The sequence below is a fragment of the Ovis aries genome, chromosome 1 (genome assembly GCF_016772045.2).
Source record: "Ovis aries strain OAR_USU_Benz2616 breed Rambouillet chromosome 1, ARS-UI_Ramb_v3.0, whole genome shotgun sequence".
Classification (NCBI taxonomy): Eukaryota; Metazoa; Chordata; class Mammalia; order Artiodactyla; family Bovidae; genus Ovis; species Ovis aries.
The window spans coordinates 85,623,088-85,648,980 of record NC_056054.1 but is presented as its reverse complement, the minus strand read 5'-3'; the positions used below and the strand labels follow the sequence as shown (position 1 = coordinate 85,648,980).

At 38.1% G+C, this 25,893-nt stretch overlaps 1 protein-coding gene across 1 annotated transcript in view; it reads left to right on the top strand.

The window, feature by feature from the left end:
* SLC25A24 (solute carrier family 25 member 24) overlaps positions 1–25,893 on the top strand; it is a 58,760-nt gene that overhangs the window by 18,926 nt on the left and 13,941 nt on the right. Inside the window, exons 4-8 of the mRNA XM_015092151.3 lie at positions 4,735–4,846; positions 9,127–9,285; positions 12,011–12,163; positions 18,596–18,703; positions 20,152–20,319. Of these exons, the coding sequence (XP_014947637.2) occupies positions 4,735–4,846; positions 9,127–9,285; positions 12,011–12,163; positions 18,596–18,703; positions 20,152–20,319 (700 nt within the window). The remainder of the gene's footprint in view (positions 1–4,734; positions 4,847–9,126; positions 9,286–12,010; positions 12,164–18,595; positions 18,704–20,151; positions 20,320–25,893) is intronic.

Sequence of the window (25,893 nt, the reverse complement as noted above, 5' to 3'; positions counted from 1 at the left end):
GTTTTATGTGAACTTGTTTATAATTCTCTTGGGTATATACCTAGTGAAGAATCGCTGGGTCATATGGTAACTCTGTGTTCAACTGCTTGAAGAACCGACAGACTGCTTTCCGTAGTGATTGCACCGTTTTACAATCCCAGCAGCAGTGTGTGGAGGGCCTGAATTTCTCCACATCTTCCCTGATGTTATTTTCCGTCTTTTGATTTTAACCGTGGGTATGTGGTTATGAAGTGGTATGTCATGGTTTTTTTTGTTTCCCCAGTGGCTAATGTATATTCTTTTGCACTGTTAGGCTATTACTATTATTTATACTTTTTCAGTACAAATTTTAGAATATGTTTGGATTAGAAAAGAAGCTCAATTTTCCCTTTTACGAGACTTCTTTGTTACTCCACAAAACACTTTACTTCTGAAGCTTCTGGTCACTGAATATGTGGGTTTCCCCCCCACAACAGGCACTTCTCAGCGATGCCAGCTGGATGTCATACTGTATAATTCAGTTCTAACATTGTCGACCTGGAGGTAGTGTCAGATCCCACAAGTTCAGGGCTCAGTTTCACAAGACTGCTCTCCACTTCAGATGCCAGTCACAAGGAGTAGGAGGTCCCTAGGTTACCCACATAGTCTGCCTGACTTGGCTACAGATCAGAGGCTCCCATGGCCTCCCCACTGGGTTCAGTTATTTGCCAGACGGGTTCACAGAACTTGGGGAAATGTGTACTTGTGTTTATCAGTTTATGAAAGAATATTATAAAGGATACAGGTGAACAGCCAATAAAAAGATACACACAAGAGGAGGTCTGGGAGGGTCCCGAGCACAGGAGTTGGGATATATCACCCTGCTGGTGTGTGGATGTGTTTATTAACCAGAAGCTCCCTGAATCCTATACTGTTGGGATTTTTATGGAGGCTTCTTCACATAGGCATCATCAGTTATTAACTCCATTTTCAGTCCCTTTCCCCTCTCTGGATAATTGGGGGCTGGGGTTGGGAGGAAGGGGCTGAAAATTCCAAGCTTCTGATCATGGCTTAATTTTTCTGATGACCATTCCTCATCCAGGTGCCCAGCCAGAGCTGCCTCATTAGAACCAGAGATGCCCTAGAGCTTATATCACTTATAAAGTAGAAGGGCTATAGGGACTCTGAGGCAGGATCAGTGAACAGAGACCAAATTATACATTTTCTATTATCTCAGAGTTGTGTTTTCAGTAGTATAAATCACAGATTTCCCCTTGAGGGCTCAGCCATCAGTGTGACTCATATACCTCCAAATGTCAGTTTCTTTTCTGCCATTTCACTCTCTCTTACCATTTCCAAGACTGAATTCATGGAAAAGAAATGTGAAAGGTGCTGTTTGAAACAGCTGTGGCTGAATCATCAGAGTATGAGACAGGAACCATAGCCTATTGAAATATAGCCTCCTAGTTCTCCTTTTTACATAGAAGATATGGTGGGGAGTAGCTGAAATAGGTGTCTATCCAAATATGTATGCTCCATGTATCTTTATCTTCTGCCCCCAAGTAAAAAAGCCACTTTCCTTTTAGGCTCTCATCTCCATCCATCTTTCCTCTCATTCCCTTACCTCTAGTTCCCTCTCTACATCTATTGAGGACATTGGCACTTGTCAAATGGTCATTCTCTCTTTGTCCAAAGTCCTAGGAAGCTGCAGTATTCATGCTGGTGGTTCCCCTTACTTTCTAGCATTAATGTTCCTCACTTTCCCCAACACCTGAGCCTTTTATTCCATTTGCTTCGGTAGCCCACTCTCTCTCCAATTGTATCATAACTTGAAGCTGCTCCTTTTCTGAAGTCTTAAATACCTGTATCCTACCTTATGACCCTTCTTCCTCTAGATTCTACCCTGTCTTGCTCCTCTGGTACTTGCATTTTGACTTACAGACCTCTGGCCCCTTCATTTCCACCAGTTCATCAGTCTTCTCTTGATTCTTTCACCATTCCTACTTGCTTTCTCCCAATCCTGAACTATCCTCTCAATTGTTCTCTTTGCCCCAGCATTTGGACTATGAAGTATTTCCAGAGAAAAATGAAACTGTACAGATCCAGGAATAACCAAGACATTCTTGGAGAGCCATAAGGAGCTGGGGGCCTGCTCCATCAGATTATCAAGAGTTGTTATAAGCTATAATTAAGATATAGTGAGTGGTGTTGCTACACAGATAGACAAATTGACAAATGGAACTTACCCTCCCAGTAACAGACGCATCCATGTTTGGGATTTGTCACATGAGAGAAGTAGCTTTGCAAATTCCTTTGAAAAGAAGAGACTATGCAATAAATGGTACTGGTGCTTCTGGTTATCCATGCAGACAGAAATACAGTTCGATACCTGCCTTACGCCATGCATAGAAATCACAGAAACAGAAGGCAAATTATGGTTACCAAAGGGGAAAGGGTAAGGGGAGGGATAAATTAGGAGTATGGGATTAACAGATACAAACTACTGAACATAAAATAGATAAGCAACAGGATTTACTGTATACCACAGGGAACTATATTCAGTATCTTGTAATAACCTGTAACAGAAAATAATCTGAAATATATAAAACTGAGTCTCTTTGCTATATACCTGAAACTAGCATAATATTGTAAATCAACTATATTTCAATTTTAAAAAAATCAAACTAAATGTGTAATACCTCTAAGGGAAAAATAAGCAGATGTCTATATATCAGTATAGGGAAGAGTTTATTTTGAAAAACACGGAAGTCAATAGCTATAAATGAAAAGATTGATAAATTCAGCTATATTAAAATTAAAAGCATCTAGGAGATCAGACCAGTCAATCCTAAAGGAAATCAACCCTGAATAGTCATTAGAAGGACTGATGCTGAAACTGAAGATCCAACATTTTGGCCACCTGTTGCAAAAAGCTGACTTATTTGAAAAGACCATGATGCTGGGAAAGAGTGAAGGCAAAGGAAAAGGGGGTGGCAGAGGATGAGATGGTTAGATAGCATCACTGACTCAATGGACATTAATTTGAGCAAACTCTGGGAGATAGTGGAGGACAGAGGAGCCTGGCGTGCCACAGTCCATGGTGTCACAAAGAGTTCGACATAAATTTAGCGACTGAACAACAATAATTCATGGATACTATAAATAAAGTGAAAAGACAAAGTACTTGCTAATTTATAACTTGAAGGATTAAATCAATTATGTAAAAAACTATATACATTTAAGAAAAAGACACAGCCCATTAGAAAAATGGGCAAAAGATATGAACAAGCATTTTACAAGAAGAAAAAATGAATAGCAGGTGAAAAGGATAAATTGGTCAGCTGCGGTAGTAATTTGAAGAGAAATACAGTTTAAACCCACCATGGGACTATTTTAAGTTTGTTGACGCTGAGGGTTCTGTGGCTGTAAGCTAGAGTTTGAATTTCATTTATTCATTTAGTTAGTGATTTGCTCTGTGCCAGGCACTGTTTAAACACTTTGGCCATATCAGTGAATAAAATAAACAAACATCCTTGCCTTGTAGAGGATGTTTGCATGTGGAGCGTTGAGGGGTAGGATCAGACAATAAGCAATTGCATTAAAATGGAAAATGATACTAAAAATAGAGTAATAAATATGGCAACCCTGAAGAATAATGTTATAAACATCAGTAGTAACTAGGACTTAGGCAAATAGGAAATGTTAATACCTGTGTGCTAGAACAAATGAAAATTTAAGTGTAATTTCATGTATGCAGATCAAAGATAAAAATGGAGCTGGGAAATATCAAAAATATATGAAAATAGAATTTTATTTGTCTGATGTCTTTATGTATCACTTTCACACAATTCATAGAATAAATAAAAAGAGGAGATGCTTAAGCTTTTTTTTCAGAGATATTCGTTAATTAAACAAATAAGTGAGCACATTCTTTTTGCTGACCACTTTATGTCCAGGATCTCACAGTAGTGAACAAAACAGTCAAAATCCTGGGCAGTTTAGAGTCACTTTTAGGGAAAAAAAACAGGTACAAATGACATTATTGCCAAGAAACTTCTAAAACAAGCAAAAAGTTAATGAAAAATATTCAAAGCTACAATATATTAACTATAAATATTGAAGATAAGGTACTAGGATTTCTTAAGACTCAAAAGGCCAAATCACCAAGTTTGATTTTTTAAAAATTCTGTTTCTTTTTAATTGATTGATGGTTGCTTTACGATAGATTTTTTAAATATATGATCACTGCTAGTTTCTTAGCATAGAGAAAACTGGAGAAGGAAATTGATAGCATATATTGAGTATATTCCAAAGTTACATCCAAATGTTAAAATAGAACATTAAGAACTATCTTCCTGAGCCAGTGTAAGAAAAATGAATCATTAGTTTATTCATTACTACCCCCCAATTTTTTTTTTAATTTTTGAAAATTTATTTCAATTGGAGGCTAATTACAATATTGTGGTTGTTTTTGCCATATAGTCACATGAATCACCCATGGACTACCCCCCAATATTATCTTTGTTAGCTCGTTGACTTGGAGTTTGATGGAGCACCAAAAGTAGCTTTTAGTGAGATGTATAAATTTGGAGTCCTTTTTGTTTAAAATGGTTAAAACTAACAGATCATCAAATGCTTGTTGCCATTTGCCATTTCCAAAAACCTTAGAAGAATATTGAGTTGGAAGAAAAACTGTCATTCTGCAACGTGGCCAATAATGTTATTTTTATTTAAAAATTATATTTTATTTTTTAACCAGCTTCGTTTTGTTTTCAGCATTGATGCCGATGGGACAATGACAGTGGACTGGAATGAATGGCGAGACTACTTCTTATTTAACCCTGTTACAGATATTGAGGAAATCATCCGTTTCTGGAAACATTCTACTGTGAGTCCATTTTATGTATTAATTGTCAATTATTTGGAGCTGTAAACCATTGGCATAGTTATCATCCAGGAGTACTCTGCAACACTTGTGGGTCAGGTGCCTAAGTCTCTGTAGCTAGCTCATTGACTTATAAGAATTCTACATACTCTGTTAGGTGTGGGGGCTTCCCTGGTGGCTCAGACAGTAAATCATCTGCCTACAATGTGGAAGACCTGGGTTCGATCTCTGGGTTGGAAAGATCCCCTGGAGGAGGAAATGGCAACCCACTCCAGTACTCTTGCCTGGAAAATCCCATGGATGGAGGAGCCTGGTAGGCTACAGTCCGTGGGATCACAAAGAGTCAGACAGGACTGAATATCTTACAAAAAAAAAAAAAAAAAAGCCCAAGACTTCATAAAGATTGCAGATGTAGTTCCTATGTTTGCCATTCACAACACTTGGAAGAGCTACTGCCTTCTGGAAATCTTGTGAGGATAAGCTGCTCAGCTTTTATAGGCATTTAAAGATTCTGCCTTCAGTTCAGTACAGTTCAGTCACTCAGTTGTGTCCGACTCTTTGCGACCCCATGAATTGCAGCACGCCAGGCCTCCCAGTCTATCACCAACTCCCGGAGTCCACCCAAAACCATGTCCATTGAGTTGGTGATGCCATCCAGCCATCTCATTCTCTGTCATCCCCTTCTCTTCCTGCGCCCAATCCCTCCCAGCATCAGGGTCTTTTCCAATGAGTCAACTCTTCACATGAGGTGGCCAAAGTATTGGAGTTTCAGCTTCAACATCAGTCCTTCCAACGAACACCCAGGACTGATCTCCTTTAGGATGGACTGGTTGGATTTCCTTGCAGTCCAAGGGACTCTCAAGAGTCTTCTCCAACACCACAGTTCAAAAGCATCAAATCTTTGGCACTCAGCTTTCTTCACAGTCCAACTCTCACATCCATACATGACCACTGGAAAAACCATAGCCTTGACTAGATGGACCTTTGTTGGCAAAGTAATGTCTCTGCTTTTTAATATGCTATCTAGGTTGGTCATAACTTTCCTTCAAGGAGTAAGCATCTTTTAATTTCATGGCTGCAGTCACCATCTGCAGTGATTTTGGAGCCCCAAAAATAAAGTCTGATACTGTTTCCACTGTTTCTCCATCTATTTGCCCTGAAGTGATGGGACTAGATGCCATGATCTTAGTTTTCTGAATGTTGAGCTTTAAGCCAACTTTTTCACTCTCCTCTTTCACTTTCATTAAGAGGCTTTTAGTTCCTCTTCACTTCTGCCATAAGGGTGGTGTCATCTGCATATCTGAGGTTATTGAGATTTCTCCCGGCAATCTTGATTCCAGCTTATGCTTCTTCTAGTCCAGCGTTTCTCATGATGTACTCTGCATAGAAGTTAAATAAGCATGGTGACAATATACAGCCTTGACATACTCCTTTTCTTATTTGGAACCAGTGTGCTGTTCCATGTCCAGTTCTAACTGTTGCTTCCTGACCTGCATATAGATTTCTCAAGAGTCAGCATAGGTTTTATATATATATGTGTGTGTGTATATGTATATATATATATGTATATACAGCATATAGAAACTGATAGGTTTCTATACAGTCAGCGAAAACAAGACTGGGAGCTGACTGTGGCTCAGATCATGAACTCCTTATTGCCAAATTCAGACTTAAACTGAAGAAAGTAGGGAAAACCACTAGACCATTCAGGTATGACTTAAATCAAATACCTTATGATTATACAGTGGAAGTGAGAAATAGATTTAAGGGACTAGATCTGATAGACAGAGTGCCTGATGAACTACGGACAGAGGTTCGTGACTTTGTATAGGAGACAGGGATCAAGACCATCCCCATTGAAAAGAAATGCAAAAAAGCAAAATGGCTGTCTGAGGAGGCCTTACAAATAGCTTTGAAAAGAAGAGAAGTGAAAAGCAAAGGAGAAAAGGAAAGATATAAGCATCTGCATGCAGAGTTCCAAAGAATAGCAAGAAGAGATAAGAAAGCCTTCCCCAGCGATCAATGCAAAAAAATAGAGGAAAACAATAGAATGGGAAAGACTAGAGATCTCTTCAAGAAAATTAGAGATACCAAGGAAACATTTCATGCAAAGATGGGCTCGATAAAGGACAGAAATGATATGGACCTAACAGAAGCAGAAGGTTTTAAGAAGAGATGGCAAGAATACACAGAAGAACTGTACAAAAAAGATCTCCACAACCCAGATAATCACGATGGTGTGATCACTCACCTAGAGCCAGATATCCTGGAATGTGAAGTCAAGTGGGCTTTAGGAAGCAATCACTATGAACAAAGCTAGTGGAGGTAATGGAATTCCAGTTGAGCGATTTCAAATCCTGAAAGATGATGCTGTGAAAGTGCTGCACTCAATATGCCAGCAAATTTGGAAAACTCAGCAGTGGCCACAGGACTGGAAAAGGTCAGTTTTCATTCCAATCCCAAAGAAAGGCAATGCCAAAGAATGCTCAAACTACCACACAATTGCACTCATCTCACACGCTAGTCAAGTAATGCTTAAAATTCTCCAATCCAGGCTTTAGCAATACGTGAACCGTGAACTTCCTGATGTTCAAGCTGGTTTTAGAAAAGGCAGAGGAACCAGAGATCAAATTGCCAACATCCGCTGGATCATGGAAAAGCAAGAGAGTTCCAAAAAACATGTATTTCTGCTTTATTGACTATACCAAAGCCTTTGACTCGGTGGATTCTGCCTTAGGGAAGGGTAAAGGTTACAGGCTGTTACTTTGTACAGATAATATATCACTGAGATAATCTCAGTGCCTCATGGTTGATATGGCCAAAGATCCCTTCTGAAACTTGCTTGTTCAGATTTATCTCTGGAATAAAGCATCTATCATAATAATCATTGTAAATTAAATAAATGTTTGGCTCATCTGCTCAGCACTGCACACCTATCTCTCTGTAGTCCTCAAAACTTTCCCATTTTAATTAAATTCTATTAATATCCTGCTGAAATATCTTGACCTAAATAAAAATTCATTTCAGTGTGCAATCTGTTCCTGGAAACAATGGAAACTCTTTGAGAGAATTTTAATTTTTCTAATAGGCTTGACTTCTATACTTATTCCTGGTTTTTAGTACATTTTATATGTACTCAGTGAAGCCTAGCATTCACATTGCCACTAGTAACAATGCCTAACCTCACCTAGAAAATTGTAAAATGAATGGTGACAAATGCTGGTAGAGGATGAGATGGTAGATAGCATCACTGACTCAGTGGACATGAGTTTGAGCAAACTCCAGGAGGTAGTGAAGGACAGCAGGACCTGGTGTGCTGCAGTCCCTGTGGTGCAGAGTCAGACATGACTCAGCGACTGAACAACAGAAAATGATGCCTTTTCAACTCTGAGTGTAAATAATACTATATTAGTAGTTCAGTTGCCTTGATAAAATTTATGTATGCTTATGTGAAATCATATTTACATAATCAAATTATTATTTTATCTTTGGAGATAGTTAATAGTTGAGGCTATAACCATATATCCATTTTTTGATAGTAAAAATGAAGTAGAGGGCTTCTATCATAGCATAGCTTCTAACCCTGGCATTCTTACTTATAAAATCTTTTATACTAGAACCATTTAGATAATAAAGCTGTAAAAATATTATTATATGATTTTGTTTCTGTCAAGTTATATTTGTTATCCGCTGTAATGTTTAGAATAGATTGAAAGGTAGATAATTTTAAACAGTACCTCCCTGTTAGCTAAATTTTTAAATGGCAAGTTAGATTTATAAAAATATTTATATACAGGATATAAGTTTAGGGGCATTCACATTACAGTTTTAATTTAATTTTCATTTATATATTTAGTGCACATATCATGATATAAAATATAATGTAGATATAATTTTGAGATAAAAGGAGTATCTTTGAAGAACTGACAAAATAATTCTTTCTATAGCTAGTAAGATTCTCTACATCTGATAAAACACTGCTCTTTCATTCTAACTGAGACCTAGAAAAGTTATCCTGAATCTGTTAAGAAAATTTGTAATAGTTGGTATTGTAAATTTGTAATTACTGTTAATTTTCTTTTCTTGTGGACTGATACTGTACTTTATTTAGTGTAAATAGGCTGTTTATAATCATAAATGCTCAGATTGGTTCAGTATAATACTTTCTAAGGATTGAAACTGATCGTTATAAAATAACACGTAATTCTCTAAAAGAAACAAACCTTGTGGAATGATCTATCTTTAATTGAAGGAGCCTGGGGATTTTTCTTCCATTTTAACAGGGTATTGACATCGGAGATAGTTTAACTATTCCAGATGAATTCACAGAAGATGAAAAAAAGTCGGGACAGTGGTGGAGGCAGCTTTTGGCAGGAGGTGTTGCCGGGGCCGTCTCTCGGACAAGCACGGCCCCTCTGGATCGACTGAAAGTCATGATGCAGGTAAGCTTTACGACCGTGTGTCTAAATGTGAACAAAATATTCTGAAATAGTGAGAAATGTGGTACTTTGAAAAAAGATAAAAGATATCTCAGTAATAATCATACCTTTAAAAAAGAGTCTCTCATTTTTATTGCTATTAATCCTAAATTCAGCCCATGTAAGCATTTACTTTAAGCTGTTGGTACATAGGTATGTGCTCAGTCACTCAGTCGTGTCTGAGTCTTTGTGACTCTATGGACTATAGCCTGCAAGACTCCTCTGTCCATGGGATTTGCCATGTAAGAATACTGGAATGGGTTGCCATTTCCTTCTCCAGGAAGGTGTGATGAACATGTGTTTGATGAACTTTTAATCTTGGCATCCTGTGCCTATTCAAATGTTTAATTAGAAAGGAAAATCTCTAGCCATTGTTGTAGTACTCTCCTTAAACTACTTATATTTTCCTTCTATTTTATATACTTTCTTAAAAGAGGGTTTTTATTGAAATCTAGACTGTTGGAACAAAGATGTAATTTTAAAAGTTATTCTAAATCTGAGGTTAGTAGAAAGGACCTGGTTTTATAGATTGCCTTTGCTATTTACCAGCAGTGTAACCCTGGCTGGTCAGAGTGGAAAGAAAGAGGAAAAGGAAAGGATTAATATTTGGTTTTCATTATGGTAACCCATTTGATCTTCTAATAATGCAGCCAGGGGATTTTATCCTCATATTACTTGGCTCAGAGAGTTGAATAACTTTTCCTTCACAACAGATTAGACAAGGAATGGAGTGTTTTTGACTATATTTCTCATACTGCATGAAACCCCTGAGGCTCCATTTTCTTTCATTCTAGAATGGGAGCAAGACTATCTAACAAGAGTGGTAAAAACATTAAACAATGTAAGTTATGGGAAAATGCCTAGTAGGCTGGAATATCCCACTAGAATATAGTAGTTGCTTTAAGAAGGTTTTTGAAAATTGTGTTATTATTCCTGTGGTCAATACTTTTGTATTTGTCCTTAGATTTCTGTACAGAATGATTTCTGACAATGTTTTCAACTAGAATTCTAGAATTCATCTAGAATATATCTACATCTCAAAATATGTTTAGGGGTAATGATACTGCTTTAAAGAGAAAGGAGAGAGAATTGGCTTGTATTTTTGTTTTTAGGAATGGTAGTAAATTGACTTTGAGAAATTTTGAATAAGGATTCATCTTTCCTTTGTCATATTTTACTGTGCAGTTTATTTAAAATAGAATGGATATATTTTGACTTTATTTCCTACAAGTTCAGGAAGTTTCTCAAAGTACCTTCAGATTCAGTAATTCACAGAACTCACTTTAAGCTTTTATACTTATGGTTATGGTTTTTTAGAACTAAAGATACAGATTAAAATCAGCCAAGGAGCAAAGAGCATAGGGCTGAGTCCATGGAAGAATCAAATGCAGAATTTCTGTTGTTTTCTCCCCGAAGAGTCACAGTGTGTTATTTCTTGGCATTAGCCTGTGACAGCATGCACAGAGTTGCACACCAGTCAAGGAAGCTCACCAAAGTCTTTGATGTTGAAGGTTTTTATCGTGACTACATCACATACTGCCCTCATGGCTAACTTTTAATCTTCAGCTCCTCTGATCTTATTATTATTATTTTTTTAATGTAGTAGTGACTCATTTTTTGTAAGCTGAAACAATCAGAAGAATAGCTGACTTTTGATAGAGAAGGAGAAATATTGTATGACTTCCCTTAAATGTGGAATCTAAAAAGAAATGGTACAATGAACTTGCTTACAAAACAGGAAGAGATTCACAGGCTTAGAGAACAAACTTATGGTTGCCAGAGGGAAGGGATTGTTAGGGAGCTTGGGATGGACATGTGGTGCACTGCTGTATTTAAAGTGGATAGCCAATGAGGACCTACTGCCCCTGGTAGCACATGGAACTGCTCAATGTTATGTAGAAACCTGGATGGGAGGGGGATTTGGCGGAGAATGGATACATGTGAATATATGGCTGATTCCTTTTGCTGTTCACCTGAAACTATCACAACATTGTTAATTGGCTATATCCCAGTGCAAAATAAAAACAAAAAAGAATAGCTTATTTGGGGTTTATTATATGTAATCAGTTTTAGATAGAGGCAAGCATAAGGTCTAGTTTATTTAAACAACTATGACATTGGTATTATGAGTCAGGTAATTTATCGATACTCACTGGGTCCGGAGTTCACACATGATACCTCAAGATAAGCCATAGAATTTATTTTTGGTGTCAGGCTATGTATATCCTAGTCTCTATGGTTCTGATAAACATAATATCCAAATTGTTTTCAGTCCCATTTATATTTTATGTCTGTCTTATTTCTCAGGGAGGAGGAATAATATATTGCCTTCACTATATTTTTCTAATTTTTCTTACATTGAACTTGCTCATATGCCAAAGGGTGTTTCATAGCCTAATAAGTATTAAGTTGGTTCATTTTATCTTATGGGTGTTGTTCATGATTTTAATTTCAATCATGTCTTCTCTGCTTTCCCAAAATGAGGATATCAATTTTTCTTAGAGTCAGGCTCCTACAATGGTGGCAATAGTTCTTCCCATCATATATTTTCTCAACCTTCTATATTTTCAAATACATCTTTTTGTAGTAATAAACAGTATTGAAGGAAAGAGAGTGGTTGTATTGCTGCTTTAGAAATAGTAATGATAACATCTTACCAGTATTTTATATCATTTTGCTTTATTTTTAGGTCCATGGATCAAAATCAGCGAAAATGAACATATATGGCGGCTTTCGGCAGATGGTGAAAGAAGGAGGTATCCGCTCGCTTTGGAGAGGAAATGGTACAAACGTCATTAAAATTGCTCCTGAGACAGCTGTTAAGTTCTGGGCGTATGAACAGGTAATAGTTATCACCTATGGAATTTGTTAATAAGTAGGAGTCAAACTGATTCAATAACAATTAAAATATGATGCATTTTAGATTATTTATTTTAATACTGATAATTTTCCACATATACTCTATGAAGAATTTCTGTTACAGAAGGTTAGATTAATTTAGAGATTCCGCACTAAATTCTGGGATTCTGAATTTCATATTACTTATATCAGAAAGGTTTTTGTGTTTTCTAAGTAGCTCTTAAAGGAAATGCAAGATTTTAGCTTACTCATTTTGAATTCAGAATAGAAGTTGCACATGAACATAAGTTTTTATGAAAGGGTCCCCATCCAGAATTTGGAAGGAAAACTTTTAAGTTCAGATCCTTTGCGTAATCTGACATTGCTATAAAACTGAGTTGAATTTAGAATGAAAGCTCCATCTGTTGGGGGCTTGGCTGCTTCTCCATGCACTCTAGCACATGGACAGAGCCTGGCATGTGATAAGTCTTCAATAAGTGTTGAATGAGTGAGTGAATGAGTAAATGAATGAATGTGATTTACTTCTGAATTAACCTTTCTGTTAATTTGATGTTAAGAGGAAATACACTAGTGGATTTTAGAATTGGCTTCTCTTTATGGTCAGTAGCAGAGTTGTCTAGTTAAGCATGCACAAAATTATTCTTTCCATGATTTATTTTGTCATTGTTAACCATAGATAAGAACCTTGAAATTTAACTCCACCTTATATGTTGTATTATTTCAAATAGATTTTTGAGAGTGTTTAGTTTTGGTTTGTTTTTTTTTTTAGTGTTTAGTTCTTGAGCAACAGAATACTCTTGAGAAGATTACAAAGTCTAGAGGAGTCTTTTCTTGGCTTAAAAGAATAGAGAAGCAAAGAAAAAAATTGAAAAAAATCTAGCCTCTATGACTTAAATTACAGCCTGTCATTGGGAAGGATATTTTCCCTCTATGAAATCATGAGTTAGTGCTTACATTTTAGATACCTGTAAGTTATTCTGACCACATACTGGATTTTATGATAGGAAAGCCAGAACCTAAAACAAACGTTGAAGTATATTAATAAAACCATTATTCCATAGGCAGGAAGTCAATGTTTGTGGAAGTTTGTATTAGTGTAAGCAGTTATGTATATTACACTTTATGCTACTTGGCTAATTTTCACCTTGGACACCACCAACAGGCATCCTCTGCTTCCATCCAGCCAGACTCCTTTCTGGGTGCTCTTCACAGTATTCTAATTTCTGCATGATAACTTTTCTTAGATCAGGAGACAGCTCTCTGCACAAGGTGCTGCAGTGTCCTTGTGGTAGTCTCTGGGGCCTGTTTTACCTGTTTATTTTCTCTCCCTGGTGTAGGTCTGTTTATTCAGGGCTCTGTTAAGTCCAGCTTCCTATTAGAAGCATTTCCTAAGCATCCCAACCAAAACTGATGCCTCACCTGCCTGACTTCCTTAGAATACTATATTATGGAATATTCAGTTTTCCACTGGATAATAGAAAACCCTTTCTTTTTCCCAATGAATTGTAAACTACTTTGGGATAACTATTATTCTCAAATTTCCCAGAGTACCTAGCTAGCTCCCTTCTGGATTCAAATAGGTTTTGTTTCATTGAAAAACTAACAGTTTAGAAAAATGAAGACAAGGATAGTGTCAGCCTGGTAGGTAGATCTCTTAAACACATCAACAGAGGATAAAGTGGTGGTCCATTTTGGTTCTCACTGGTGTAACAGTGCAGTTTTATCAGGATCAGGGAGGCAGTGTGGTGTTGTGTTCTCATGGTTTCAGCTGCCATCTGTATTCTAACTGCCTTCCCTTCTAGCATTTTTCTATTCATCTTGGTACCTACCCATCCACCTGTGCACTGCATATCTGTGCATCTCCACCTAGATATCCCAGGGGTACTTCACAGTCATCCCTCCACCACCCCAACTCTAGTCACACAGACAGACACACACAGACACACACACACATATCCCATTCCTCTTTCTCTAGGTCTTATGGTGGTAAACATGCTTCAGCACTTATACTGGAGAGTTATTTCCTCTAGGAAACCTTCCCTTTGTTTTCCTCTGTGAGTGCTTTCATCAGAATTCAGTATTGAATTCAGGACTGTGAGCTTCCTTAGGCAGTATTTGTTTTCAGTGTATGTTCCAGTTCCGGAAAATCCCTGTTGAATGAATGAAAACAAAGAACTGCCAGAGCTGGGTTTGGAGCCCAAGGTTGCCCTCAGTCTTAAGTTCATTAAGATGAAGGGAAAAGTATTTTGAACAGAAGTGGCAGCCTGTGGATAGAAATGTAGGCACAGGAGAGCATCGTTCACTAAGGAAGCTAAAGTTTCACTGGGCTCAAGTGTCACGGAGTGTATGTCCAGGAAGATGATGATGAAAACAGGCTGGACAGATAGGCAGGAGCCAGATGTGATGGGAGTCTGGATTTTATCCTGAATGTGGGGAGGACATTATTGAAATGTCCTATGTAGGGAAGTAGAATGAGTATATTTGTATTTAATATCAACCTGGGAAGTAGAGAGGTGTTGGAAGAGAGTGAGGCTCCATCGGAGGCAGGAAGACTATGTAAGGAAATAATTCAGGGATTCAGGTAGGAAATGATGAGTGTCAGTATAAGGCAGTGGCTGCAGTGATTGGAGAAAAACTGATGTGAACTGAAAAATATTTGGGGAAACAGAAATAACAGAACTCACTGAGTGGATGTGGAGGTGAAAAAGAAGAATCAAGAATGATTTCTGATTTCTAACTTGAGCAACCAAATACACAGAAAAGACAAAAAGAAGAATCAATTTTGAGATCAAATGACAGGTTGCATTTTGCACAGGCTGGGTTTGAGCTCTTTCTGTAACATGTGGAAGGAGTAGACCATAGGACCTTTAATCTCTGATAGGTTGTCATTGAGGTGAAAGCTTTGGAATGGATCACTCAAGAAGAGTTTATAAGGCTCGGAGAACCGCACTCTGAAAAGGACACTCAGGGACAGCCTCTAGTGGACTGATAAAGTTTATTATCTAACTGTGCAGTTTTATAATTCTTAGGGAATAGAGCATAAGGCAGACTTGCATGTAGCCATTCCAGATAAACACTAAAGCATTCAAGCATAAAATACAGTTCCCATTGCCCAAGACATAACATAGCTTTGGCGAAACTCTAAAGGGAGTCTTATCATGAAACAACAGTCCTTGCTCTCAGAAACAGGTGGTCAGAAGGAAGCCTTCGAACGCCTCAAGGCCGGGTGTATAACCCTTCGTTGTCCATTCCCAGCCTCAGGCACTCGGTGAACGCTCATAACCCTTTGTTATGCTCGTTCCAGCTTCCAAGCTTCGTCATGAGTGGAGCAAATACATTTTCAGTGTTTGCTCAAAGCCTTCCAGCTCCTCCACAGACTTATAGAATGTGACGAGTTCTGGGGATAGGCCCAGGGAGTAGACGGAGAAACCTGCAAAGGAGACTGAGACGGAGCAGCCAAGGGGACAGAGAGGAATCCATAGAAAGTGATGGCCTAGAAGTCAGAGGAAGGAGAGACTTTCATGAAGGGTAGGAAATATGATACAAAGTTTTATCTTTTAGGATTTATCACCTCAGGGCTAGGAAAACTTGGTATAAATGTTTCAGAGAAGTAATGAGGTGAGAAACCAATTGAGATGAGCTAAAGGAAATGGGAGGCAAAGAAAACTGGACAGTAGACACGTTTGTTAGGAATTTACCTTCAATGAAAGGAAGGAGAAAAGACAAGGGAGAGAGTGACAGAATGGAAGGATGTTGGGTTTTGATATTTTGTTTTCATGGCATGCCTGTGGCTGAAGGAAGCATGTCAGTACAAAGAAGGAAGTCAAAAAATATAAGTGAGAGAGTTAGACAAGTATTGTAAGTATTCAGGCCAAGTATGTGTGTGGGGTAGGCAGTGGAAGGGCAGAGGAAGAAATGTCATCCAGACTGTGACAGGATTTGCCATTTGAGTGCATGGAGAACTGTTGTCATGTCAGCTTAGGAAGAAGTGAATGTGGGTGATTTTGTGGGAAGTGGACAGAAATACCAAGATATCCTTGCCTGTTGGCCTCTTTGTTCTTCCTTGAGTTCCCAAGAAAGGACTTTTCTTTTTTTGTTAGAATAAGGGAGGAAGTGGTACTGGAAGCTGGAGGAGAATGGAATGGAGAAGGTTGAAATAGATATTCTGACAAAGGGAGAGAGAGTTGACATGGATGGGGTGGATGGAAAGAAAAACAAATTGGAAGAAAGAAAGGAAAGAAATTGAAATCCTGAAAAGGTTTCAATGGCTTTGAGAGCCCATCTAAGCCTCCTTTGAAAAAGTCAAATTCTGTGGCCTTGAGCAAGCCTCTTAAAGCCTCTTTCACCTGACACCACATCCCTGGGGTAGAAACTAAGCTTGGGTGACACAGGGTTAAGCCCTTGTCACTTTGCCTAACCCTGTATCTCTGTCCTCAACTCTTCCCTTTGTGCATGGTATGTTTTGGGGTGCCAAAGTCCCAAACCCATACTCTTAAAATGTTTATTTTCTACCAGTCACTAAGTATTTACTGAGTACTTTTGATGGGTGCTTTGGGTTGGGGTACAGTATGTAAAAGATATGTCTTCAAGGTTCCTATTCACATGCAGGACGGCTTTCGATAAATTGTATTTTTAATGATTGTGATGATCTAACATACAGGAAAATTAATAGGGCCTATGCAGAAGAGGAGTTTTGGTTATTAATATTATGATGTAGTTCAAGAAATAGAGCCCATAGAAACATTGACTTCTGGGGGAGACAGATATCTGCCATTTGGGGAACTTTTTGAAATTGTATTCAATTTTCATCATGAGCAGAGAAGCACAACTGTACTAGGACAAAGTATTCCTGTAATTTTGCACTAAGTTATTCTGATTTTAAGGACTTGAACTCTGGCTGGCTCAGGAAAGCCAGGTGGGGGTGGGGGTAGGGGTCGCTGCGGGGATGCCTGGGGCATTAAGGGGAGGAGCCTTAGGGAGTGCAGAAGTGGAACCTCGCTGACCTGTCCCTTCTCCATGTGTCTGCTGCTTTGTCACTTTGTCCATTTCTCCCTCTGATATCAGTGCCTAATTACACTTACAGACCCATGTCACAATTCTAGGAGAAAGAATCTGATTTGCTTGGCTTCTAACCATAGTCTAATTTGGGCAGAGGTTTTCTCGCCAAGCTGTATACAGATGATAATGATAATAATAATAACAACAACAACGTTTATTGAACATTTGCCCAGCACTGTGCTAACTGTGTTATGTGTATTACCTAATAACTCTTTCATCAAGCCCGTTTGGTATAGGTCTTGTTGTCACAGATGAGGCACCTGCAGTTTGGGTATGTTTGTGAACTTACTCAGAGCCATATAGTTCTGGGGTTCCATTTCAGGTCTGCCTGCCTTTGGAGCCCATGATATTAACATCCTGCCCCATCGGTACTTTGGCTGCACTTGTGCCAGACTTCCAGCCGTGGCCAGATCAGCCTTGTCACTTGCTTTAGTACTGGTGGGCCAAGGGGTCTGGGGTTGTTTTGTTAGTGTAATCATATGTATTATCTACAAAAACTGTTTTTCTAAGTTGTTTTATTATGTGTTTGTTTCTGATTTATTTGTACTGGTGAAAACCATGGGGACAGTATCTAAAAGCTGTGAGCACTTTATTAACCTGTGCATCTGGAGAAGAATGCTGTGATTCTGTTTCAGCAAAGGAGCTACAGGGTCACCTCTGTGGACCATCTGTGTTTTGTGGAATTCCAACTTGAAAATCACTCTCCAGTAAATGAGTCTATTAGCATTCAAGCCTTGCTTTTCTGTTAGATACTGTTAATGCAGTGTGTGCATTTTGAGAAACATCACATTGTCAATTAATTGATTTCTAGGAGCTGATTTGTATTTTGGTATTGTCTTAGCTTGGGCTGCCGTAACAGAGCACCATATGCTGGGTGGTTTAAAGTATGGAAGTTTATTTCTCATGGTTCTAGAGCTGGGGAATCTGTCATCAAGGTGCTTTGGTTTCTGGTGAGGGCTGTCATTTTGGCTTGCAGATGGCCACCCTTTCACTAACTGTTCACATGGCCTTTCCTTGGTGCATGCATGTTGGGTGAGGGGGGAGATAGAGAGAAAGGAAGAGGCAGAGAAAAGTGAAGGGGAGGGAAGGAGGATGAGATTGAACATGTATGTGGGAGAAAGGTAAAGAGAACTCTGATGTCTCTTGTAAGAACACTAACCCTGTCATGAGGGCCCAATCTCATGATCAGTTCATAATTTCTCCCAAAGGCCCCATCTCCAGATACCATGCATTGGAGGTTAATGCAGTTTCAAAATATGAATCCGGGGGGGGGGCAGGTGGGAGGGAGAAATGGGGAAAGAACACAGTTCATTCTATAGCAATATTAATGTGCACATTTAAAACTTCATTCATACAGTACAAGAAGTTGCTTACTGAGGATGGACAGAAAATAGGAACCTTTGAGAGATTTGTATCTGGTTCCATGGCTGGAGCAACTGCACAGACTTTTATTTATCCTATGGAGGTAAGTACTATTATGAAGTCTATTGTATTAGTGGTGTTTGTATTTTTATCTATTGCTGCATAATAGGTTATCCCAAAATTAATAGTTTAAAACATATTTATCATCTCACAGTTTCTGTGGGTCAGTAATCTGGCCTCTGGTTCAGGATTTCTCACAACCGGCAGCCAGGGTGTCAGCCAAGGCTGCAGTCCCTGCAGGTATCAATGGGGGATGGACTTCCTCTTAAGTTTATTCCTGTGTGTATTGCCAGGGCTCCATAGCTATTGGTTGAACATATCTCTTCCTTATTGCATGGGCCTCTCCATAGGATGCTTGTGTATCCTCATAACATGGTAGCTGTATTTTTTTCCAAATTAGTTATTCAAGAGAACACCCAAGATAGAAATTGCACTCTTTGGTCACATCTGCTCTACTTTGTAGGTTGCACAGACTGCCCCTGATAGACTGTGGAAGGGGATACACATGGTATAAATACTAGGAGGCTGGGAGAGTTGGGCTTTATCTTGAAGGCTGGTTGCAATAGTGTTAATAAGAATTAGAACACCCAATTCTCTCTAAAGAGTTTCTATACCATAAATTTTATAATGGAACCTTAGAATTAGATTAGGTGATGGTAATCCTAACTGGACATCCTTCCATTAGAGCATAGATTAGCAAACCATGGATCTGTGAACTATTTTGTACAGCCTTTTTTTTTTTTTGGTTTTTGCATTTTTACCTTTCAAAGGTGGTTTAAAAAACAAAACAACACAATACAAAACCAAAGAATTTGCAAAAGAGACCTGGTATTTTAGTCCTGCAGAAACTAAAATATTCACTTTATAGAAAAAGTTCACCAACTCCTCCTTTAGGGTAAAAATAATATTATAGATGTAGATATCTTTATTGATATGACAAAGGGTTTTTTAATAACTGAAAAGACCTAAGAAATACTTTTAATTTTCATCTTTATGGTATGTATGTTAATATAGCTTTCCTTTCAAGCATCTTAATATTATTGTTCATATTACTCCACACACCCCTCAAAAGATATCCTAATTAATATCTAAGCTTCCTCTTACATCCTCCACCTCAGTTAATAGCATCACCTTCCCTCTATCCTGCTGGCCACATCCTGAGTTCCATGCTAGAAACTCTTGAGTCATCCTTCCCCCACCCTCCATATCTAATTTGTCACAGTTTTGTTAAGGTATCAATAGATTACCTTCTGTTTCCTCTGCCACTGCCCTAATTCAGATTCTTTTTACAACTAAAGCATCTTCTTGACTCTGATCTTAGACCCTCCAGAGAGATACTGTGTAAGAGTTTCTTACACATCAACAAATTGGACAGTCATTTGAGTGACAATATATGCTAGGTATTTGTTCTCTGTAAAATTACTTCTTTCAAATTCTATGATGATAGCATTAGTGTTAATAATAGTATTTGTTGTATTCTTTCATAACCAGGTTCTGAAAACCAGGCTGGCTGTAGGCAAAACTGGACAATACTCTGGAATGTTTGATTGTGCCAAGAAGATTTTGAAATATGAAGGCATGGGAGCTTTTTACAAAGGTTATGTTCCCAATTTATTAGGCATCATACCTTATGCAGGTATAGATCTTGCTGTATATGAGGTGAGTTTGTAGCAATCTTTTGAATCCAACAATATAGTTAAGTAGTTCTCATTGTTAGAATTTGACTTTATATAGAGAAGTACATGTCTGTCAGGAAACAGTTTGTAAACGAAAGTAAATTCAAGGGTATATTCTTTGATCTTTCTGAGACCCCATATGCCTGTGATCTTTTGTGTTAGATTTCCCTGTTAATTATTTTTATTAATGAAGATAATAGACTCATATTCAGATATAGTTGTTTAATTCTCTAATACCATATACAAAAATAAAATAAAAATAGATTAAAGTGCTAAGGCTGGATACCATAAAACTCCTAGAGGAAAACATAGGCAGAAGAACTCTTCAACATAAATCACAGAAATATTTTTTTGGACCCATCTCCTAGAGTAAAGGAAATAAAAACAAAAACAAATGAGCCTAATTAAACTTAAAAAGCTTTTGCACAACAAAGGAAGCCATAAACAACATGAAAAGACTACATGTAGACTAGGATAGAATATTTGCAAACAGTGCTACCAGTGAGGGGTTAATTTCCAAAATTCACAAACAGCTTAATATCAAGAAACAACCCGATCACAAAATCAGCAAAACGCCTAAACAAATGATTCTCCCAAGAAGACATATAGATGGCCAACAGGCACATGAAAATATACTCAATATAACTAATTATCGGGAAAGTGCTGATCAAAGCTACAGTGAAGCATCACCTTACAGCAGTCAGTTGGCCATCATTAAGAAGTCTAAAAATAACAAATGCTGGACACAGTGTGGAAAAAAGGGAATCCTTGTACATTGTTGGTAGGAATGTTAGTTGGTACAACCATTATGGAAAACAGTATGAAAGTTCCTTAAAAAAACTAAAAATACAGCTACCATATGCTTCTGCAGTTCCATTCCTGGGTGTGTATCCAGAGAAAACTTTAATTTGAAAAGATACATGCACCTCAGTGTTCATATCAGCACTATTTAGCCAAGACATGGAAGCTACCTAGGGTCCATCAACAGATGAATGGATAAAGAATATGTATTTATACACAGTGGAAACTCAGCCATAAAAAATGAAATAATGTCATTTGCAGCAAGATGGATGGACCTTGTTTTGTTTAGTTGCTAAGTAGTGTCTGACTGTTTGCGACCCAGTGGACTTTAGCCTGCCAGGCTCCTCTGCCCATGGGATTTCCCAGGCAAGAACACTGGAATGGGTTGCCACTTCCTTCTCCAGGGGATCTTCCCAATCCAGGGATCAAACCTGTGCCTCCTGCATTGGCAGGTGAATTCTTTACCACTGAGCTACTGTATAACACAGGAAACTATATTCGATGTCTTGTAATAACCTATAATGGAAAAGAATCTGAAAAAAAAAGACTGTATAACTGAATCACTTTGCTGTATACCTGAAGCTAACACAACATTGTAAATTAGTTATACTTTAAAAAAATTATTACAGATGTAGTTGTTCAGCTTGGAAGATGATACTAGGGCTTTTAAAGAGAGAGATAATAAGCAAAAATGGCACATTTTCTTTGGTTTGTAAAAATTTCATTTTGATAAAGCCAAGAGACTGATGTGTGAGTAGCACAGATTTATTCTTTGTACTTGCCAGCCTGAAGAAACCTAGCAGGAAATAATCAAACACAAATCATTTATTTGGGATCAAAGAATTGCAATTCAGTGCACCCAGATTTGGGTAGCAATATCAACATTGCCTGCGAGGGAGTAAAAGGGGTTTTTAATGGCAAAGAAGGGAGGTTTTCATTACAAAGAATTTTAGAGGGAGCTGAAGGCAGAATTTAGTTGGCTAAACATGATTGATGGCTAAGGCTATCACTGGAGGGAGATAAGAATTCGTTACTGTGACAAGTTGTCAGTGTTCTTGCAGAGTCCTTGGACTATCTGTGGTGTGGCCCAGTTCTTAAGTTCATGGTTCCACCTGGTGAGATGTACATAAGGTCTAACTCTTGAATGGCCTTTTGGCTTCATTTTAAAAGCCCTTGGCATAAATGACTCCATTTTATTTCACATATCGCCCTTTGGATCAAGATCATTCTCTAAAAGCATTGCCAAACAGTTAAGAGGTTTACTTTGTCCCATATCTCTGGGATGGACCTGTGCCATAAAATCATGTTCCTTGTTGTGGAGAATTTTTAATCTCCAATGCTTATTTCAGAGAGTCAGTGTCATAGGGTTAGACCACATTTGAGCAACAGGGAGATATTCAGCAAATGACTCTTGGGCAGATTTGGTGACTCATAAGGAAGTTGTAAGTCACTGCTAAGGGTTGATAACTGACCAGTTAGGATCAGACAGTAATGAGTAGTTTTGCCACTATGTAAAGGGAGAAGAGTTGCAAGGTTGAGCTTGTTGTAGCAGGAAAGGGTTATGTCACAAGTTAGTAATGATATTTCATATGGGGTAAGACGGCTTGCAGAAAGGTATTGAGTGTGATGAGAATTGAGCAAGCCTCCTGTTGCATGGGGGAACATAGATGATAAGTGGAGAGACTGTAACCATTTTCTCAGTTATGTTGTAAGGGCTGCTGCTTCTGAAATAGCTGTTATGCATGGAGGCAGACCTCTGGCCACAGGTCCAAATGTTGAGTGTCATAGCCAAGGGATTGGTGTTGACTTCTGTGCCTTTGGGTAAGCAATCCTAATGCATTTCTCTGCTCTTGAACATGAGGTAGAAAAGGGGAAGCTGATAATTAGAATGTCCTAAAGCAGGAGACAACAAACTCCACTTCTCAGGTTCTGGAGCCATAAAGATGTCTTCTTCCTACTCTAAAGGATCTTGTCTTTGAGCTTTGAGCAGTGAATAAAGAGGCTGGGCAACCAGAAGTGTTTGGTCAGCTCAAGATGTTTTATTTATTTATTTTAGGCTGGTGGACTTTATTTTTTAAATTAATTAATTTATTTTGATTGAAGGCTAGTTACTTTACAATATTGTGGTGCATTTGGCCATACATTGACATGAATCAGCCATGGGTGTACATGTGTCCCCCATCCTGAACCCCCTCACACCTCCCTCCCCATCCCATCCCTCAGGGTCATCCCAGTGCACCAGCCCCAAGCACCCTGTTTCATGCATCAAGCCTGGACTGGCAGTCTGTTTCACATATGATAATATACATGTTTCAACGCTATTCTTTCAAATCATCTCACCCTCACCCTCTCCCACAGAGTCCAAAAGACTGTTCTTTACATCTGTGTCTCTTGCTGTCTCACATATAGGGTTATTGTTACCATCTTTCTAACTTCCATATATATGTGTTAGTGTACTGTATTGGTGTTTTTCTTTCTGACTTACTTCACTCTGTATAATAGTCTCCAGTTTCACCCACTTCATCAGAACTGATTCAAATGCATTCTTTTTAATGTCTGAGTAATATTCCATTGCGATATGTACCACAGCTTTCTTATCCATTTGTCTGCTGATGGACTTCTAGGTTGCTTCTGTGTCCTGGCTATTGTAAATAGTGCTGTGATGAACATTGGGGTACACGTGTCTCTTTCAATTATGGTTTCCTGAGTGTGTATGCCCAGCAGTAGGATTGCTGGGTCATATGGCAGTTCTATTTCCAGTTTTTTAAGGAATTTCCACACTGTTCTCCATAGTGGCTGTACTAGTTTGCATTCTCACCAACAGTGTAAAAGGGTTCCTTTTTCTCCGCACCTTCTCCAGCATTTATTGTTTGTAGACTTTTTGAGAGCAGCCATTCTGACTGGCATGAGATGTTACCTCATTGTGGTTTTGATTTGCATTTCTCTGATAATGAGTGATGTCAAACGTCTTTTCATGTGCTTGTTAGCCATCTGTATGTCTTCTTTGGAGAAATGTCTGTTTAGTTCCTTGGCCCATTTTTTGATTGGGTCGTTTATCTTTCTGGAAGTGAGCGTAGGAGTTGCTTGTATATTTTTGAGATTAATTTGTTGTCAGTTGCTTGTTTGCTATTATTTTCTCCATTCTGAAGGCTATCTTTTCACCTTGCTTATAGCTTCCTTCGTTGTGAAAAAGCTTTTAAGTTTAATTAGGTCCCATTTGTTTATTTTTGCTTTTACTGCCCTTACTCTGGGAGGTGGTCATAGAGGATCCTGCTGTGATTTATATCAGAGAGTGTTTTCCCTATGTTTTCCTCTAAGAGTTTTATAGTTTCTGGTCTTACATTTAGATCTTTAATCCATTTTGAGTTCATTTTTGTGTATGGTGTTAGAAAGTGTTCTAGTTTCATTCTTTTACAAGTGGTTGACCAGTTTTCCCAGCACCACTTGTTAAAGAGATTGTCTTTTGTCCATTGTATATTCTTGGCTCCTTTGTCAAAGATAAGATGTCCATAGGTGTGTGGATTTATCTCTGGGCTTTCTATTTTTTGTTCCATTGTTCTATATTTCTGTCTTTGTGCCAGTACCATACTGTTTTGATGACTGTAGCTTTGTAGTATAGTCTGAAGTCAGGCAGGTTGATTCTTCCAGTTCCATTCTTTCTCAAGATTGATTTGGCTTTTCGAGAATTTTTGTATTTCCATACAAATGTGAAATTATTTGTCCTAGTTCTGTGAAAAATACCATTGATAGCTTGATAGGGACTGCATTGAATCTATAAATTTCTTTGGGTAGTATATTCATTTTCACTATATTGATTCTTCCAATCCATGAACATGGTATATTTCTCCATCTATTTCTGTCCTCTTTGATTTCTTTCATCAGTGTTTTATAGTTTTCTATATATAGATCTTTTGTTTCTTTAGGTAGATTTATTCCTGGGTATTTTATTCTTTTCGTTGCAATGGTGAATGGAATTGTTTCCTTAATTTTTCTTTCTGTTTTTTCATTGTTAGTGTATAGGAATACAAGGGATTTCTGTGTGTTACTTTTATACCCTGCAACTTTGCTATATTCACTGATGAGCTCTAGTAATTTTCTGGTGGAGTCTTCAGGGTTTGCCATGTGGAGGATCATGTCATCTGCAAACAGTGAGAGTTTTGCTTCTTTTCCAGTCTGGATTCCTTTTATTTCTTTTTCTTCTCTGATTGCTGTGGCAAAAACTTCCAAAACTATGTTGAATAGTAGTGGTGAGAGTGGGCACCCTTGTCTTGTTCCTGATTTTAGGGAAATGCTTTCAATTTTTTACCATTGAGGATAATGTTTCCTGTGGGTTTATCATATATGGCTTTTATTATGTTGAGGTATGTTCCTTCTATGCCTGCTTTCTGGAGGGTTTTTATCATAAATGGATGTTGAATTTTGTCAAAGGCTTTCTCTGCATCTATTGAGATACTCACATGGTTTTTATCTTTCAGTTTGTTAATGTGGTGTATTACGTTGATTGATTTGTGGATGTTAAAGAATCCTTGCATCCCTGGGATAAAGCTCACTTGGTCATGATGTATGATCTTTTTAATATGTTGTTGGATTTTGTTTGCTAGAATTTTGTTAAGGATTTCTGCATCTGTGTTCACCAGTGATATTGGCCCGTAGTTTTCTTTTTATGTGGCATCTTTGTAAGGTTTTGGTATTAGGGTGATGGTGGCCTCATAGAATGAGTTTGGGAGTTTACCTTTCTCTGCAATTTTCTGGAAGA